Source organism: Carassius auratus, unplaced genomic scaffold (genome assembly GCF_003368295.1).
Source record: "Carassius auratus strain Wakin unplaced genomic scaffold, ASM336829v1 scaf_tig00024265, whole genome shotgun sequence".
Classification (NCBI taxonomy): domain Eukaryota; kingdom Metazoa; phylum Chordata; class Actinopteri; order Cypriniformes; family Cyprinidae; genus Carassius; species Carassius auratus.
Genome location: NW_020525332.1, coordinates 1 through 16,851, shown reverse-complemented (window position 1 = coordinate 16,851; position 16,851 = coordinate 1). Strand labels below are relative to the sequence as shown.

Genomic DNA, 16,851 nt, shown 5'->3' with positions numbered 1-16,851 from the left:
ATAATGTTTGGCTGCTATTTGGATCACTGATAATGCACTTGCCTGGTTCAGGTCGTATCAACACACACACACACACACACAAAAAAAAAACTTTAATTCAGGGAAATGTTGCATCAAAAATCGCCATAGTTCCTCATGGTTCGGTGCTGGGACCATTGCTTTTTATCATCTACTTATTACTTTTTGGCAATATTCTTGGTTATTTTGGGATACATTGTCACTGCTACACGGTTGATACAACTCTACCTTTCCACAAAACCAAACACTTCTCATCTTCCCTATGCTCTCACTTTCTGTCAAGCTATCAGCAACCGATGTCAGTCAACCTTCTCAAACTCAATGGAAATAAAAGTGACTGTTTTCTGAATGAAATTGTGGTAACGCTTTCCATGAAGGTCGTATTTATAATACATTATAAGGGTATTCTTAAGGCATTATAATGAATGCATAATGCATTATATATATATAACCTTATAATATGTTATATCAACTCATTATATCAACTGTTATATCAACTTTTTTTTTTACTCTAATGAGAGTTAGTTGACATGTAGTTGCAAAGTTGCTTATGATCGATTGATTAAGACCATAAAAATAAAATCTAAACATATAAAGCAGCATTTTTTTTTTTCAGTTGGAGTATTAAGTTCACATCAATTAATTAACATCAGCTCCACAGGAAACACTCAAATAACACTCAACATCTAACCACTCTCAAGCTGTAGTAAGATACTGTGCAGATCTTAAACAATGTCAAGATATGATACAGTCCATTATACTGTAAATGAAATAGATTTAATATGGTGTTCAGTGTGTTATCATACTTTTAAATTATAACCACAAATACATAAGTATTATGATGCATTATAGTTGTTGTTATGATTACTCATGAGTTGATATAACATATTATCAATTTTTTCATAATACATTATCCATTCATTATAATGCCTTAAGAATATCCTTATAATGTATTATAAATTCGGGCTTCATAGAAAGGGTTACCAAAATTGCCTTTCAGTAGAGAAATTATTTTGTTGATAAATAGTGTGGTAGTGTCCACACAAGCTACATTTTCCCAAGCATTTCTGAAGCTCAAATCGGAAAATAGTTGCTACGATCATTGATCCTGGATCAGTAAGTGATGCTTCCACCATACCGGACCTGTGAAGCTGACAGAAGTACTTCCCTATGACAGTAGGGCTGCCAACTTCAGAAAATAAAGGGCATTCAAGTTTTTACAAAGAAAAATAACAGATACGTCTTCTTCAGCTAGATGTTTTATTGCACGGCTTTATGTTGGACTAATGAAAAATAATCACATTGTTTGCATTGATCAAGGACAAAGACTAGACAAATATATAAAAATACAAAAGGGTCTTAAAAAATCAAATTTAATCGATTAATGATAGCAAAAAGCAAATAGCTTTTTAATGCATTTGAGATGTTGTGTTTTCCTCAATGCATGACTGACATGCAAACTGGTGTGTATTATTTATCATATCACTTTATTCTTTATTATAAACCCTTAATCCCTGAGACTAGTGACACACAGTCCTTTATCACAATCATTTGAGCATAGAAATGTTATGAGTCTTTACAGTCTAGGCCTCAATGAGTCCAGAGGCCTGTAGAACTTTAGAAACAGCTGGTATAAGATCTTTGGCATAGTCCCAGAGATGATCATCGCTTACAAGGTTTGTGTTGGGTGGGTATGTAAAGTGTTTATAGTGGTACATGCGAGCGATGGAGTTTTTAACCCGAACTGTAGGCCTCCCGTTCACACTGGTCAGCAAGCCATGGACAGTAGCCTTCAAAACCAGCCGAGGATTTACTATAATCTTGAAATTGTTGAAAGTGTTAGGGAGGTTGGGTACTCGATCGATATAGTTTAAAATATTCACTCCCTGTATGTTATTCCAGGTGTCTTGATCATAATCTGCATGAGACTTTGCTTCGAATGGGAAATGGTTATTCTCAAACTCAAAGCCCACATCAGAACTGTACTCGATCTCAAGCTCAGGTAACAGCTCCGTCCAGGTTTTCACTTTGAGAGGCAGAATGAGCTCATCCATGTCATGTAGAGCCACATAGTGACTTTGGTACATGTAACGATAAACACAGTCATTAAGCGCAGGGATTTGCCCAAAGTAGTGCAGCTGACCTGGCGACTTATTAATCTCCCAGCCACGAGACACATTAATGCGTTTTTTAATCGTCCAAGGAATGATCTCCACAAAACCTTTTTTCTCATAATAGTCCAGAACCTTCTGAGTGTCTGAATCGCAGTTGGTTTTATAAATCACTACCTTCTGAGCGCCAAGCAGTCTGAACATCTCCATGGACTGGACTAGATTCAGCACAGTCTTGTAGTCGTACATGGCCGAGATGCAGATTGTGAACTCATATGGGAAGGTTGTGGGAATTTTTCTGTTTCTAATAGGTTGAAAGGATGTTACGTTCCCTGATACGCCCCTTGCTGTGATTGCAACATGCGTCGGTGTCAAACACGTGCTTTCGATTGGGCACATGATAGTAGCAGTGCCGTATTCAAAGTTAAAGTGGTCAGAATGAATTGAGTATTCAGCTGGTAACTTCACGGTCGTCCCATTGCAGCACATCACACAATTTAACGTCACTTGCTCACTTCGAAGAAAAATGGCAATCGTCTTTATTTGTTTTTCACCAAAACGATGCTCCATGTAAGAGCCGATCACGTATGTGTTAAGATGGCCGACTTTAATCACAGGCCCGTCCTTCACTTGAACACCACATGCCTTTGCAGACGGAGGACTGGTGGATGTGTTGGTGTGTGGTGTTTGGAGAATTGGTAAATCATGGAAGGAAGGATGAGTTTGAAGGTCAGGGTCTTCAGGTTTGTCATAATGTGCTTTAGAGAAGTCTTGCATATAAATGAAGATAATAATGAAAAATGCAAATAATAAGCAAAACAAATAAAAGATCTGCAGTGCACAGGTCCTCTTCTTAAAAGGCTTTGCTTCTGATTCACTCTCTAGTCGTTCATATTTCACATCGCATTTCCCTAAAGAAAATAAAGAAAACAAATGGTATAGTTGTTTCTATTAAAGCAACACAACTGAACATTTGATCACATTTATTTTCATTACATTCACACAGAACACCTGAGAAGAGATGATGCCAACCCCTCAGAGGACCTCAGATGATGCTAACCTTGAAACAACACACAGAACTAACAATATTGCCACTTACTATGCAATCACATTTTAGATGCTGTTAATGGTGTTAATCGTCTGGTTGACTATGTCTTGTATAAATTTTTCAGAAAATTTCTGTCATTTGCACATAAACTGATCACCAATTATAAGCTACTACCAAATATTGTACAAGCTTAATTTTCTGTGAAGTAGCTTTGCAATGATTTGTATCGTAAAAAGCGATATACAAATACACTTGAATTTAATTGAATTCAATCCACTTTTACGTGTGAAGGTTTACTTAAAAATCATTCATACACTCCCAACACAAAATAATCATTTAATTAAAAAATAAATAAATAAATAAATAAATAAAAAAAAAACAATAGAAACCATCACAGACGTTCTAATGGTTTCCACTACAAATACCATTACAAACATTAAAAACCATAATTTTTTATCCATTAAAACCATTAAAAAAATTGTATTCTGTAGTGAGTTTTAGGACATATTCCATTTGTATTTAGAGACTTTAACAAGCCTCCAATATAAGGTGACCAATTGCCAGAATAACACCAAAAACATTTTAAAAGCACTAAAATGTATGCACCTTTCGCTCTCTCTCTGGCAACTTATAAAGTTATTATTATGTAATACTTGTTCTTGTGGCACTGAATTTAAAAAAGAACTCAAACCACATATTTCTATTACTATTTAACTTACGTATTAGGGCTATATTTTTATATTTAATTTAAATAAACTATTTTGTTATTTCCCCTTTCGTGTATCACTTCACCTAATTAATATTCTGTATAATTATGCTTGTATTTGCTACCATATATTTTGAAAATACTGCAAATGCCTGACAATTATGCCAATACTTTATGATTGCAGGTTATTTATACTTGTGTGTGATGATAAATGTGCGTGTTGTGTTTTTCGTAAATTAACGAAAAATAAAGCCTCAACAAGTGTTGACATTTCCCAACATCACAGCAGTAATGACTTTATGAACTACTTTACTTCTAAAATCGATACTATTAGAGATAAAATTGCAACCATTCAGCCGTCAGCTACAGTATCACATCAGCACTATAGACCCCCTGAGGAACAGTTCCACTCATTCTCTACTATAGGAGAGGAAGAATTGTATAAACTTGTTAAATCATCTAAACTAACAACATGTATGTTAGACCCTATACCATCTAAGTTCCTAAAAGAGGTGCTTCCAGAAGTCATAGGTCCTCTTCTGACTATTATTAATTCCTCATTGTCATTAGGATATGTCCCCAAAACCTTCAAACTGGCTGTTATTAAGCCTTTCATCAAAAAACCACAACTTGACCCAAAAGAACTAGTTAATTATAGATCAATCTCGAATCTCCCTTTTCTGGCCAAGATACTAGAAAAGGTGGTATCCTCACAATTATATTCCTTCTTAGAGAAAAATGTTATCTGTAAGGATTTCCAGTCAGGATTTAGATCGTATCATAGTACTGAGACTGCTCTCCTTAGAGTTACAAATGACCAGCTCTTATCATCTGATCGTGGGTGTATCTCTCTATTAGTTTTATTGGATCTTAGTGTTGCGTTTGACACAATTGACCACAACATTCTTTTGCATAGACTTGAACACTTTGTTGGCATCAGTGGAAGTGCATTAGCATGGTTTAAATCGCACTTATATGACCGTAATCAGTTTGTAGCAGTGAATGAAGATGTATCATTTCGATAACAAGTGCAGTATGGAGTACCTCAAGGCTCAGTACTAGGGCCGCTACTCTTCACGCTTTATATGTTATCCTTGGGAGATATCATCAGGAAACATGGTGTCAGCTTTCACTGTTATGCTGAAGATAGTCAGCTCTATATTTCATTGCGGCCCAGTGAAACACACCAATTTTAAAAACTAATGGAATGCATAGTCGATATCAAAATCTGGATGACGAGTAATTTCTTATTGCTAAATTCTGAAAAAAAAAAAAAAAAAAAAAAAAAAACGAAGTGTTAATTATAAGACCTAAAAACTTCACTGCATGTAATAACCTAGAACACTGTCTAAGACTTCATGGCTGCTCTGTCAATTCTTCGTACTCAGTTAGGAACCTAGGTGTGCTATTTGGCTATTTTAATTGCAGTCTTTCCTTAGAAAGCCAAGTTTCTAGCATTTGTAAAACTGCATTTTTCCATCTCAAAAATATATCTAAATTACGGCCTATGCTCTCAATGTCAAATTACATGTTCTGTAATGTATTATTAATGTAAGAATCGGTGTTAAAACAATAAGCAAATAAAATAAAAAAGAATGAAATAAAAGAAAATAGGCTATAGTTGGCTATAGCTAATAATATCCTACAACAGGACATTTAGGATGAAAAGGAAATGCCAGACAAAAGATAACAAAGAAAAGTTTGCAGTACCTACCTCTCGAAAACATTCCGACATAATCCGTGAAGCTCTCCAGCATCACTGTTTCGAGCTGATGCATCTCTCAAAATATCCTGCATAAGTTTATAAACAGTTTCATATGCCATAATAAGTTTTATTTTCAGTTTTGAGAGTTATTTAATGGTCTTGCCGGGTTGAGAAACGCTGCTTCACTGTGTCTGCTATATGTGCTCATGTGTTGGCTGAGCTGGGCTGTGTTACACAGGTCAATGGCCACACAAATATTTTCAAAGATAGAAAATGTACAGAAGCTTAGTGGACAAAGGCTCCAGGGCTGTGATGCATGTCTTCACCAAACTTACTGAAAGAGTTGCTGATTTGAGCTAGATTAAGTGTCTTAATAAAATTATTGATGCTTATTATGCAACCATAAATAGAGACCCCATGTCCCAATTAGCCTGAATTTACCCTATTACTTTTACTGAAAAAAAAAAAAAAAAAAAAAAAATATATATATATATATATACATACGGTTTACTTTAGTGACTGTTCCTAAAAAGTTGTAAAAAAAAACAAATTGTGTAAGCAATAATAAACAGCAACTTTAAATATTATTTTTTTCCTTGACCTTTTCATTTTTAAATATCTGTCTGCAGGTTAGGCTACAAACGAATGTCTTTATGAGTGAGCCATTGAATCACTCATTAAAACGATTTGTTTAATTAAGAACAAGTGAGTAAGTCATTAAACAAAATGCCACGGTTTAACTACATGGCGGGAACTATTTCTTTGGCGCAGCAAAAACAGACAAACTGGCAACAATGTGTCTAAAATGCAAGTTTAATCTATATTAAATTCTTGTTCATTTAACTATATAAAATCAGTAACATGGCTAGCTACGTCACATTATATTCATACTGTTTTTCTGAATATCAGCACGGCTGGGATCATGACCTGAGGCAACATCTGGGTCTGGAGAGGATAGGACATCATCAATTGACGATTAGAAACAATAGAACTACAGTAAAATTGTTAAAGTTGTAAATATACTGTTTGCACATTAATACAGAGTGAGGAAAATATTCTGTGTCAATATTTGGTGCATGTCTGTTCTTGTCTGTGATCTAAGGTGACCAGACATTCCTGATTTCCGGTACAGTTCTGGTTTTTGGTGTCCTGTCCCCGACTGGAGTTGTCCCCGGAAATGTCCCTGCTTTACAGCACGTTCAAAAAAACCCGACCAATTTAGCCAGCTGGCTATCATATGATTGGTATTATTTTGGTGAGCTGATTACCTGGTCACAAGCCGCTACTGTAGCCAAGAAAACTTGGATGAAAGCAGAGCGCTATTATCATCAATTATTAACAAACTAATAGTGTTTGTGAGCAGTGTATTACAAGACATGTAGGTTGTGTGATTGTTTTGCACATAATAAACATATGATATGAATAATAATAATGATAAAATAATCTAATAATCAGTTACACTTGCACAATCACATTTGCAGAAAGCACATACTTTGTAGTCAATGTGAGCCTAAAATGCTAAATATTAACCCTGATTAGGGATAGAAAAGATCAGTTTCCAGAAGCATATGTTTATAAACATAACATTTGAAAGGTTGTATGTATGAGCACACAGTTGTGAAAGTGTTAAATACAAATACAAAATAACATGTTTGTTGTTTTATTTTAATGTGTTTTGTAAAGCCATAATTTTGTTATAATATGAGCCTACTGTTTTGAGATGTTTGCAGGGGTGTAAAATACTAGTAATTTTACTTTTTTAGGGTATTTGTACTTTATTCATGTAAAATGTAAACAGATTATTTGTAAGTTTACTTGATTACAATTCTGAAGTAAAAAACTGTACTTTTTAAACCATGGGGAACACCATTAGGTGCTTCAGATTTCTGACTGTCGCTTACTAAACACGGTGTAGCTCTCGTGGTTATAGGAGAAAATAAACTTTTTGTTATGAGTATGCAGGGTGTAGCTCACTTAAAGATATTATAACCACTCTGCATCCTCTGAGTAAGTTCAGAACTGACGAGTTTGTGTCCGTGGGTGGATCCTTACAGTGGTAGGTTTTATAGTAATTTTAGGGGTTGATTTATATAATAAAAAGACACAAATGCTTTGTAATGTACTACAACTATTAGCCAAGGGTCTCACTGTTGTTCCCTCATATAGGTCACACAATCACTATTCAATTCATACATTACTCTAAGTTCTTGTTAAAGAGACCCAAGAAGGAATAATGTGGCTGAAATTATAGAGTTAACTAAATGACAAAACAGAAAAAAAACTATTTTTTTTTAAAGAGAGATAGAGAGGGAGGCTTATATCCAGGGGTTCCAATGCAATGCACTTGTACGTAATGATTAGGGATTTGGGATTATTTTCATAGTCGATTAATCTGTTGAATATTTTCAAAATTAATCGGTTAGTTGTTTGGTCTTTAATATGTCAGAAAAATGTGGATCAGCGTTTCCCCAAAAGCCCAGGAATGGTCCTCAAATGGCTATTCAGTTGACTGTCACAGAGGAGAGAAGACACTAGAACATATGTTTTTAATGTAGGATATCATCACACTAACCACAACTAAAGTGTAGCTACAAGTGTGCTCATGCTTCATTTCATATCAGAGGATGATATCTCTAAAATTATGCATTTTATAATTGTAAGACCATATCATGGGAGGCTTTGGAGAAGTTTTAGAAAAGGCTGATAAGATGCTTTCATATATTTTATCAATGACACAGACAGCGTTATTGCAGAAGGACAGTCTTTAGGTCACGTGGTTCAGATGATTGACAGCTTTACAAACTAATGATATCGCACTGATGTCATAGTATCAATAAGATCAAAAATCAATAAGAGGAGAGACATTGCTAGCTCTGTTAGCTGTTTGAGCTCTTCGGATCGCATAAATCAGTGCAAAATGTTTCTCCAAATGTGCGCACCATTGGACTATATGGCCCTGGCGGATCGTGGGAATTGTATGTATATGAACACAAATAAACCGGAGTATTGTGGTATAATATTATATTATAACACAATACTGACAAGCCAGCTGCACAGGATGGCAAATACTCTTTTTATAGACTAAGCCCTTCTCATTTTATACAAAATGAATGTGTTTTTAATGTTAGTTAATAGTGAAGAGAAGTTACTATATATATATATATATATATATATATATGCAATAAATAAATACCATGGAAGTCAGTGGTCACCGTCTCCTGTATGATTAGCAACCTTCTTTAGAATATTTTATTTTGTGTTCAACAGAAGAAAAACTCATACAGGTTTTGGACAACATGAGTGGGGAGTAAATGATGACAGAATTTTTGGTTGAACTATCCCTTTAAGAAACGGACATTTGACATTAATTACATATTACTTACAAATCCATCTCCCTTTCCTTTAATCCGACCATGCAAAGATGTGAAGGTAAGGTAGTCACAAAAACAAGCTTTTCAGCACTTGATGGATAACTGAAAACAGAGCATGTACTATATTAAAACACTTAAGAGTCAACTACGACCTGACTCTTAGTGGCATAGTTTTCACTTCTTGTTAGTCATATAATGGCCTTGATGTGACAGATAGTCATATCTTCACTTATACATGTGATTCCCAATAATGCTCACACATACGTATTTATATCAAAATAAATCAAATAAGTCATGTAAACATGATCAATAAGTCCTCATTTAACATCCTCTGATCCTCATACCTCTGCAAACTTGAGTGCACCCAATAAAAAATAATTTTTAATAATTTTTTTTTTTTTTTTGCATTTGTGAATGTTAGTAACTGATTGGAAGCTTCTGTTTTAAAATCACAATTAATTAGTTTTTGGGAGTGCACTGTGATCCTTAGACTTTTTATGTCATCTATCTTATAAATGTTATTATACTGTAAGACAGGCCTTCAGGCAGGAAGTACATATGACATGGAATGAGAATTAACAACAACTCACTTTATTAAAGGATGGGAGTGTACTTTCTCATAGCTGTGTTATTGCTGTAATCCTCATATCTGCTTTATGCTGTTTGAAATGATATTTACAGTGTAGCTCTACTCAGTGTACAGTTTATGATACAGCTTGAACAGATGGGACGTGTTATTTGCAGTCTGCGTTCATTCTCACAGGAAGTTAAGTTCCTTATATGTTCATTACTACTTCTACAGACTTCTATTGAAATATGGTTAACGTTACTGCTCATTGAGGTTTCTCTTTTCGAGTCCTGATTTACATGCAGCTTTGGAGTGAACAGAAGACAAAGTCTGACTTATATTGTTAGTGGAGAAACTTGGGTTTCTTGTGAATAAACAGGGCTTGCTCACGCTATTGTGCAGCGTTCTCATTTAAGGATGTTTGTCTTTGTGTCTTACACTCGTTAGTAGCCTATTTTTAAGATAGACTATGCACGTCATTATCCAGCCGTAATCATTATCTTTATGGATTAGACATTGTCTCACTGCATCAAATAATGTAATATTTATTCAGTCATGCTTCCGGTGACAGAGCTGGAAATGCTCCCCTCACTCTCAGTGGTTTTATTTTCCATCACAGCTGATTTTGGCAGGAACACTTTTGGATAAAGCTGCTTTGAAAACATTTTATGAAAAGCATTATGCTAATGAAATGCACAACACCCATACACCATATGCATTAACATACATATTTTACTTAATGCATGTTGAATTGAGAGTCCTTTAGTAGCTCCCAGTGGAGTATCAGTGAAATTAACGAACTGCTCCGATTTAAATGGATATATTCGTTTTAAACTTTTAGTGAGGGCACTGAAATCTTCTTAATGACTGAGCCCCAGAGGAAGACAGATCTAATCTGGCGGGAAACTGTCATCAGCCAGCAGCCAGCAGCTTGTTAAACCAGTGAAAATCTGCTGACCTCGTGTGGCCGGAAACCAGAACTGCATCATTTGAATGATGTAAGGTGTCCCAAGTACTGCGGAGACGTTATTATTATTATTATTATTATTATTATTATTATTATTATTATTATTGTTATTGTTATTATTATTATTATTTGTTTAATAGACCTTCTTTTGCTTTGAAAAACAGTAATTTGTTAATTAAATTCAATTAAAAATTTTAAATGACCAACCGGTGAATACGCTAAAATTTTTACTCCAGTCGATTAATCACAGTACATTAAGACAGTTGTTTTATATTACACATTTTCTTTAAATATGCATTGTATAATTAAAATAAATACGCAAATATGCATTTATTCACAAACATTTCTAGATCAAAAGTCTTATTTAATTTTGTTGACATATATTAAATAATAATAATAATAATAATAATAATAATAATAATAATAATAATAATAATAAAGGTTTTTGCAGAGAGGATTTTGGATCTCTATTTTTTTTATAGAATTTTTATCACTCCAAAATAATAATAATAATAATAATAATAAAAAAAAAAAAAAAAAAAAAAAAAAAAAAAGATAACTCCTTCAGCAGCCAAATACATAAATAAATAGATAAACCATGTTTTTTTGGGGAGAAATAATATGTTAATCTGAACAAACCTCTCCATTATATATATGAACTGATTTAGAAAAACAAAATAACCTTTAGATGTGTGTATTGTGATTGAAATCTACAGAGCGAATAGACTTAAATGTGTATCTCGGATCTTTAATTTCCACAAGTCTGAAAAATGACAAATTATGAAATCATATTATCCCTAAACTGACCAATGCATGGAGATAAAGAGTCTGTAATGTCTTGCCTTAACTGAGTTTAAAAATAATTTAATTACTTTCAAACCTTTTGCATTTCCGAGCCTTTTTTTTTTTGTATATTGACCACAAGGTGGCAGTAGCTCCAAACTAAGTCTGTGGCATGAGTTGCAATGAGTGGATATTACACCTTAAAAAAAAAAAAAAAAACACACACAAGGACTAAAAGCAACCGCCAGAGTGTTTTTTTTTTTTTTTTTTTTTTTTTTTGGTGATGAAATGGAGGGATTTCAGCAGTGGTTGTCAGACTGTGGTGATCTGAACTAAGAGCATACACAGATTCAAGCGTCTTGACGAATATCCCCACCTTCCCAGGTTTCTCAGCCGTGTGTGTGTGGAGACATCAGTGTCTGGGAAGCTGCTCGAAGACCTGACTTGCAAATCACTTCACCCTTCTGCCACTGCATTAGCATACAGATGTTGTTAAGAAAAGGAGAGTAGCCTCACAAAGGAGCCCTGATGTGAGAAATGCCCCTGCATTTCATTTACTGCCCAGCCTTGCCTTAATAAAAGGCAGCGAGGCCTTTGGCTATTGTCCATGACCGTGTGTGACACTGGGATGTTTCTTAGTTGCTGGAACAATGAGCAAAGCAACACACAAAAGCCTTCATCTGTTCACTTGTCCGTTGTGTGTGTTTTCAGCTTGAATAATTAAAAGAGCTGTCAAGTGTGCATTTTTCTTTCTTTCTAGAAGGCAGATGGAAAGAGTAGCATTCAACCGTGTTTGTGTGGTGTTTAAAATTAAATCACATGCAACTACTTGTGACATTCAGTAAGAGAAGCAAAGGAATGAGGCAAAGGATCTTTTTTTGTCCCCCTCAAACTTTATTTTCACACAATATATTATAATGATAATGGGCATTGCCATCCCATGGAATGTAAACAGTTCATTTAAATTAGATATAAACAAAGATGAAACGAAAGCACAACACAATACACTGGTTTCCCACTTCGAGAAACAAAATAAATACGTTTTAAGTTAACAAAAGGCAAAAGCGTGTCTTGTCACAAGGCAACCACCACAATAATACACAACCTACAGTTCATGTTGTTATTCGCAAATGACAAGTTTCGACTCTTCGAGTGCAGAAGAGAAAGGCCGTGGCGTAACTTGACTTCTTTCTGGTACATTGTCACTTTCACATTCACGATGGCTTGCATATGAACATCTCTGACTCTTCCTCGTGGATATCTCTGACTGATATTACTTACAAAGAACGTGGAGTGTGTGTCGATAGCACTTTAAAAGGGTCCTGAGATGCCGACTTTGAGACTCTGTGCAGCTGGGCTTCAGTAATTAAAGCTGAGAGATATAGCTCGTGCAAAGCAGACAAACGGGCTCAAAGAAACAAACAAAAAAAGCCTTATCTACATTGTTCCTTCTTCGAAATGCGTATAAAATGAAAACAACCAATGCATATTAAAACAAAAGCAATAAATAGGGTTTTAAAGCAATAAACATGCCTTAACTAAAGGCTACAGTATGTTCATGGAGCGGGTTAGACGTTACACTAGATGTATATACTCTAAGTTGCTCAGCTTTGGTTAGACTACAGATGGACGGCTTGGGAAGGTTCATCCTACAGACAAATCACCGCAGAACAATTCCCCAAACACATAAACCTGAAGTGAAGTTCCCTCTGCAGCTGCAGACTGGTATACAACAGTATACATCACGTTCATCACATCTGCAGAGAAACGACTGTTTGGGTGAGCATGCAATATGCACAGGTAATGGTTTCTAGTCGTCTGAGACGGACAGGCGGCTGAAGATGGGCAGTCGCCGGCCCTCGATGCCAGGAGAGTCGCAGCCGCTCAGACTGCTGGAGCTGGTGTAGTCGTCCTGATCGGAGAGAGAGTCTGTGGACGCGCTCCGCTGCAGGCCCTGGAGCGCACACGCCAGGTTCGGCTCGCTCTCAGAGTCGCTGATGGTGTAGAAGCTTCCTCTGCAACCCAGATCTGAGAAAGGATGGCTGTGCTTCAAAGTCCCCAGAGGGGACAGCAGGTCGGGACTCCCGGTGGACGGCGGCGGAGACACAGAAGAAGATCTGGAGAAGGCCAGCACGTCGTGGAAACCGCCGAGGGTTTGTGAGGAGAAGCCGCTGAAGCTGACGCTCTGGCGGAGCTGCGGTCGCGCTCGGATGCTCTTGGTGTTCTCTGGAAGCCCGTTCTGCTCGTCTGCGTTGTGTATGAAGTGACACCGAGCGCCGTAGGGGCAGAAGCCGATGGTGTGAAAGGTGCGGCACGGCTCGGTCTTGTACTTCGGGTGTCTGTTGAGGTCTCTCAGCTCCAACATCCCGTGAGCGAACTGGCACTTGGCGCCATATTTGCAGGTGCCGCTTTCCTCGTAGGTGCGGCAGAGCTCGGTCTTGTAGCGGGTGGACATCGGCGCTGTAGAGGTCATGCCGAGTGCCTTCGGGCAGGTCAAGGAGCTGTTGCTGATGCTGAGACCCGGCGGTGGAGGAAGAGGGCTGGACGTCAGGCTCTCGCTGGCCACATGACTCTCGATCATGCTCACAGACCGGTCGACTCTGAAGGGGATCTGGCTCAGGGAGGAGCGCGGCAGCTGCGGCTGCTTCTCGTGGCTCCAGAGCTGGGTGATGGCCGGCAGAGGCCAGGGGCTGGTGTCATTACTGTTGAATTTAGAGTTGGGAAGCGTCACGGGGCACAGGGAGTGTCTGCGCTGGAAGCCCACCACACGCTGCTTCTGCGTGGCTTCGGTCAGATCAATACCTCGGAAACTCTGGGAACGGAGAAAGAGAGAGACCTCAGTATAATGTGTGGTGTGCAAGTTTCAATGAAGCAAGAAAGCAACCATGCATGTGAAAAACAAATACACTCTTAAAAAATAAAGGTTCTTTATTGGCTTCGTTGAACCTCTGTGGAACCGTGGAAATGCAGAACATGTTCTTTAGGTTTTTTTTTTTTTTTTTTTTTTTAATGTTATTTAAATGGTTCTTTTAGGAACTGTCCATTGAATGGTTAAACCATAAAAATGGTTAAACCGTTAAAATGGTTATTCTACGGCATCACTGTTAAAAAGAACAAACTTCTGAAGCCTTTACTTTTAAGAGTATAGTTCACACACAAGTGGGATCCAAAACTACAGTTTATTTGGACTCCATTGGCATACACTGCATGTACAAAAAAATAACATTTAAAGAAATTCACAAAAAGATCTGAACACTATTGCCTGATTATTGAATCAATATTGAAAATGTTTCTAGTGAGCTGTTCCTTAACATTGATTTGATTCTTGTTTAAATGCATGAGCATGAACTCATATTCTTACCTTGCAGAATTCATCATCCAACTCCAGGAAGGGCGTGAGGAAATTTGAAGGCATTTTCACGATGCCTGGCTGTGATTCTTTATGTGCTGTGAAGGATGTGTTGACTGCTCAACAACTGATCAAGCTCTGCTTCTGTGACAACTGTTGCAATCTCACCCTATAAGCAGAAACTTCTAGCCCCGCCCACCTTAACACAGGAGGCGTGTCTAGTGCCTGTGTCACACCCCTTCAAGAGTGAGGAAAGTTTGCTCGTGTCCCGTCTAGGGTTTCACAGAGAACAAGCACAAACTTTAATACAACTTGGATCATCTCAGATGAACTCTAATAGCTAAATTAAGAAAGTCTATTTCTAAAATAGCTCTATTTAAAGGGCTAAGTCCAAGTCTGTGTGTGTATTTTTTAAAGGTTTACAGTAAAACAAACTTATTTTTGCTTCAGCGTTTCCCAGTTTCATTTAGGGTTGATGAGCTAAAATGAATGAAATAATGATCTGTATCAATATAAAAAGATGAATAAAGATGACCAAAGCACTACAAAATTACAAAAATATATAAAAACTAAAACAAATAACAAATATTAATAACAACTATACTGGTGTTTTACTGATACAAAAATAAGATTAGCAAGTTATATTTACTTTTTCGACTTATATAACCATTGGTATCAGATATAGTTTAGAGAAGAACATGCTTTATCAGTCTTGAATGAACCCAGCCCTCACAAAACTTCAACATTTGTGCAAATAGTTTACCTCATACAATGGTAAATCTTGTAAATACGATGAATATTATTCAATGCAGTTTTCTCTCCTCTGTTGGTGGTATTCATCTGTAAATTACTCCTAACCTGAGGCCATTTTCACTTCCCTAATTATGTCATTGTGAGAAACCTCAGCACACTTGATGGAGCAATGAAGCCCAAATCACCCTCAACAGGATCCCGAGTCCCTGGGAAACCCCCGAGAGGAACGGAAACGGGGCAGTATCGTAATCAATTACAGAGATTCAAGAGCGTTCAGATGCATTAAACAGATCTGTACATAACGGTCCATTATCACCGATTTTGAGTCAGTGGTTTACAGTAGCAAGGTTTAGTTGTACAGCATACTTGAATCCGTTGGATTTCTTTTGGTTTATTTGAAGCAGATTATAAATCTGATCCTGGCATCAGAAGATGATTTAGTTTTTATTTTGAAAGTCACTGGGGTCCATTGCTGCATCAGTCCCCAGAAACTTTCATTGAGAGGACAAAGACAGTAAACATTTAGCTGTCCAGTCTAGTATTGTGTGCTTAGTTAGACATGTTCAGGTGGCTTTACCTTCTTCATCATTCTTACATTTACACTGGAGCATGTAAGAAACCAACAGCGGTTCTCACCACATCAGCTCAGCTGTGAAACAAGACACTTCAAAAATGAGCAAAACACCACTGTCCCTTTAACACACAATGAAGTCTTATCACAGAGTGGAGCGTCAACACCTCATACAATCCAGCTATGAGAATGATAGCGCAATGCAAACAGCCCGCTATCCCTGAGAGCACTTGTTCTTTTGTGTCTGATAAAGACTGGAGAAGTTAAATTTGGGCAGGGAGAAGCACAACTGTTTTATTTGTTTGCGACAGAGTGCAAGAAAGCCAGATTAAAGCAGGAGAGGCCTATTGTCTTTGTACATAAAAGCAGTGTGACAATGATGGCATGGACTGTTATAGACACCAGACACTAATGCAACACAATCTCTTGTGTTTTTTATTTTAAACTCAAACTGATTTAATTGCAGGTATTGTGGCTCAGCAGCCTGAATAACTTCTTTTGAGACTCAAGTCAAAAGTTATAAAAGAGAAGATCGAGGAGATTGCACAATGATGGGGCTTGGGTGTTGGGAAAAGAGACTTAATACACAACATAAAGGCCTCTGGAGACCTGTGATGGGTGATGTGTTTTTTCTTGGGTCAGCATGGAGATCATGCATATATGAATACAGATAGATGTATAAACTGATAGACTACCATTCAAAAGTTTGGATTAAAAAAAAAAAAAAAAAAAAAAAAAAAAATTGAAGAGAAGGTCTTGTGTTCATAATGCCTCATTTATTTGATTAAAATACAATAAATTCAGTAAAATTCTAAATATTTTTACGATTTAAAATAAGTGTTCTCTATGGGAATATATAGTAAAATATAATTTATTTCTGTGATCGAAGCTGTATTTTTCA

The 16,851-nt window shown here is 36.7% G+C and overlaps 1 protein-coding gene across 1 annotated transcript; it reads right to left on the bottom strand.

Annotated features, from left to right (window-relative positions):
* Positions 1 to 12,150: 12,150 nt before the first annotated feature.
* LOC113078122 (mRNA decay activator protein ZFP36L1-like) lies at positions 12,151 to 14,774 on the bottom strand. Its single transcript, XM_026250433.1, has 2 exons — positions 14,639 to 14,774; positions 12,151 to 14,089 (listed from the first exon to the last, which is right to left on the bottom strand). Exons 1-2 carry the CDS (start codon positions 14,690 to 14,692, stop codon positions 13,088 to 13,090), a joined length of 1,056 nt encoding a protein of 351 aa, XP_026106218.1. The 5' UTR covers positions 14,693 to 14,774; the 3' UTR covers positions 12,151 to 13,087.
* Between the last annotated feature and the right edge of the window lie 2,077 nt (positions 14,775 to 16,851).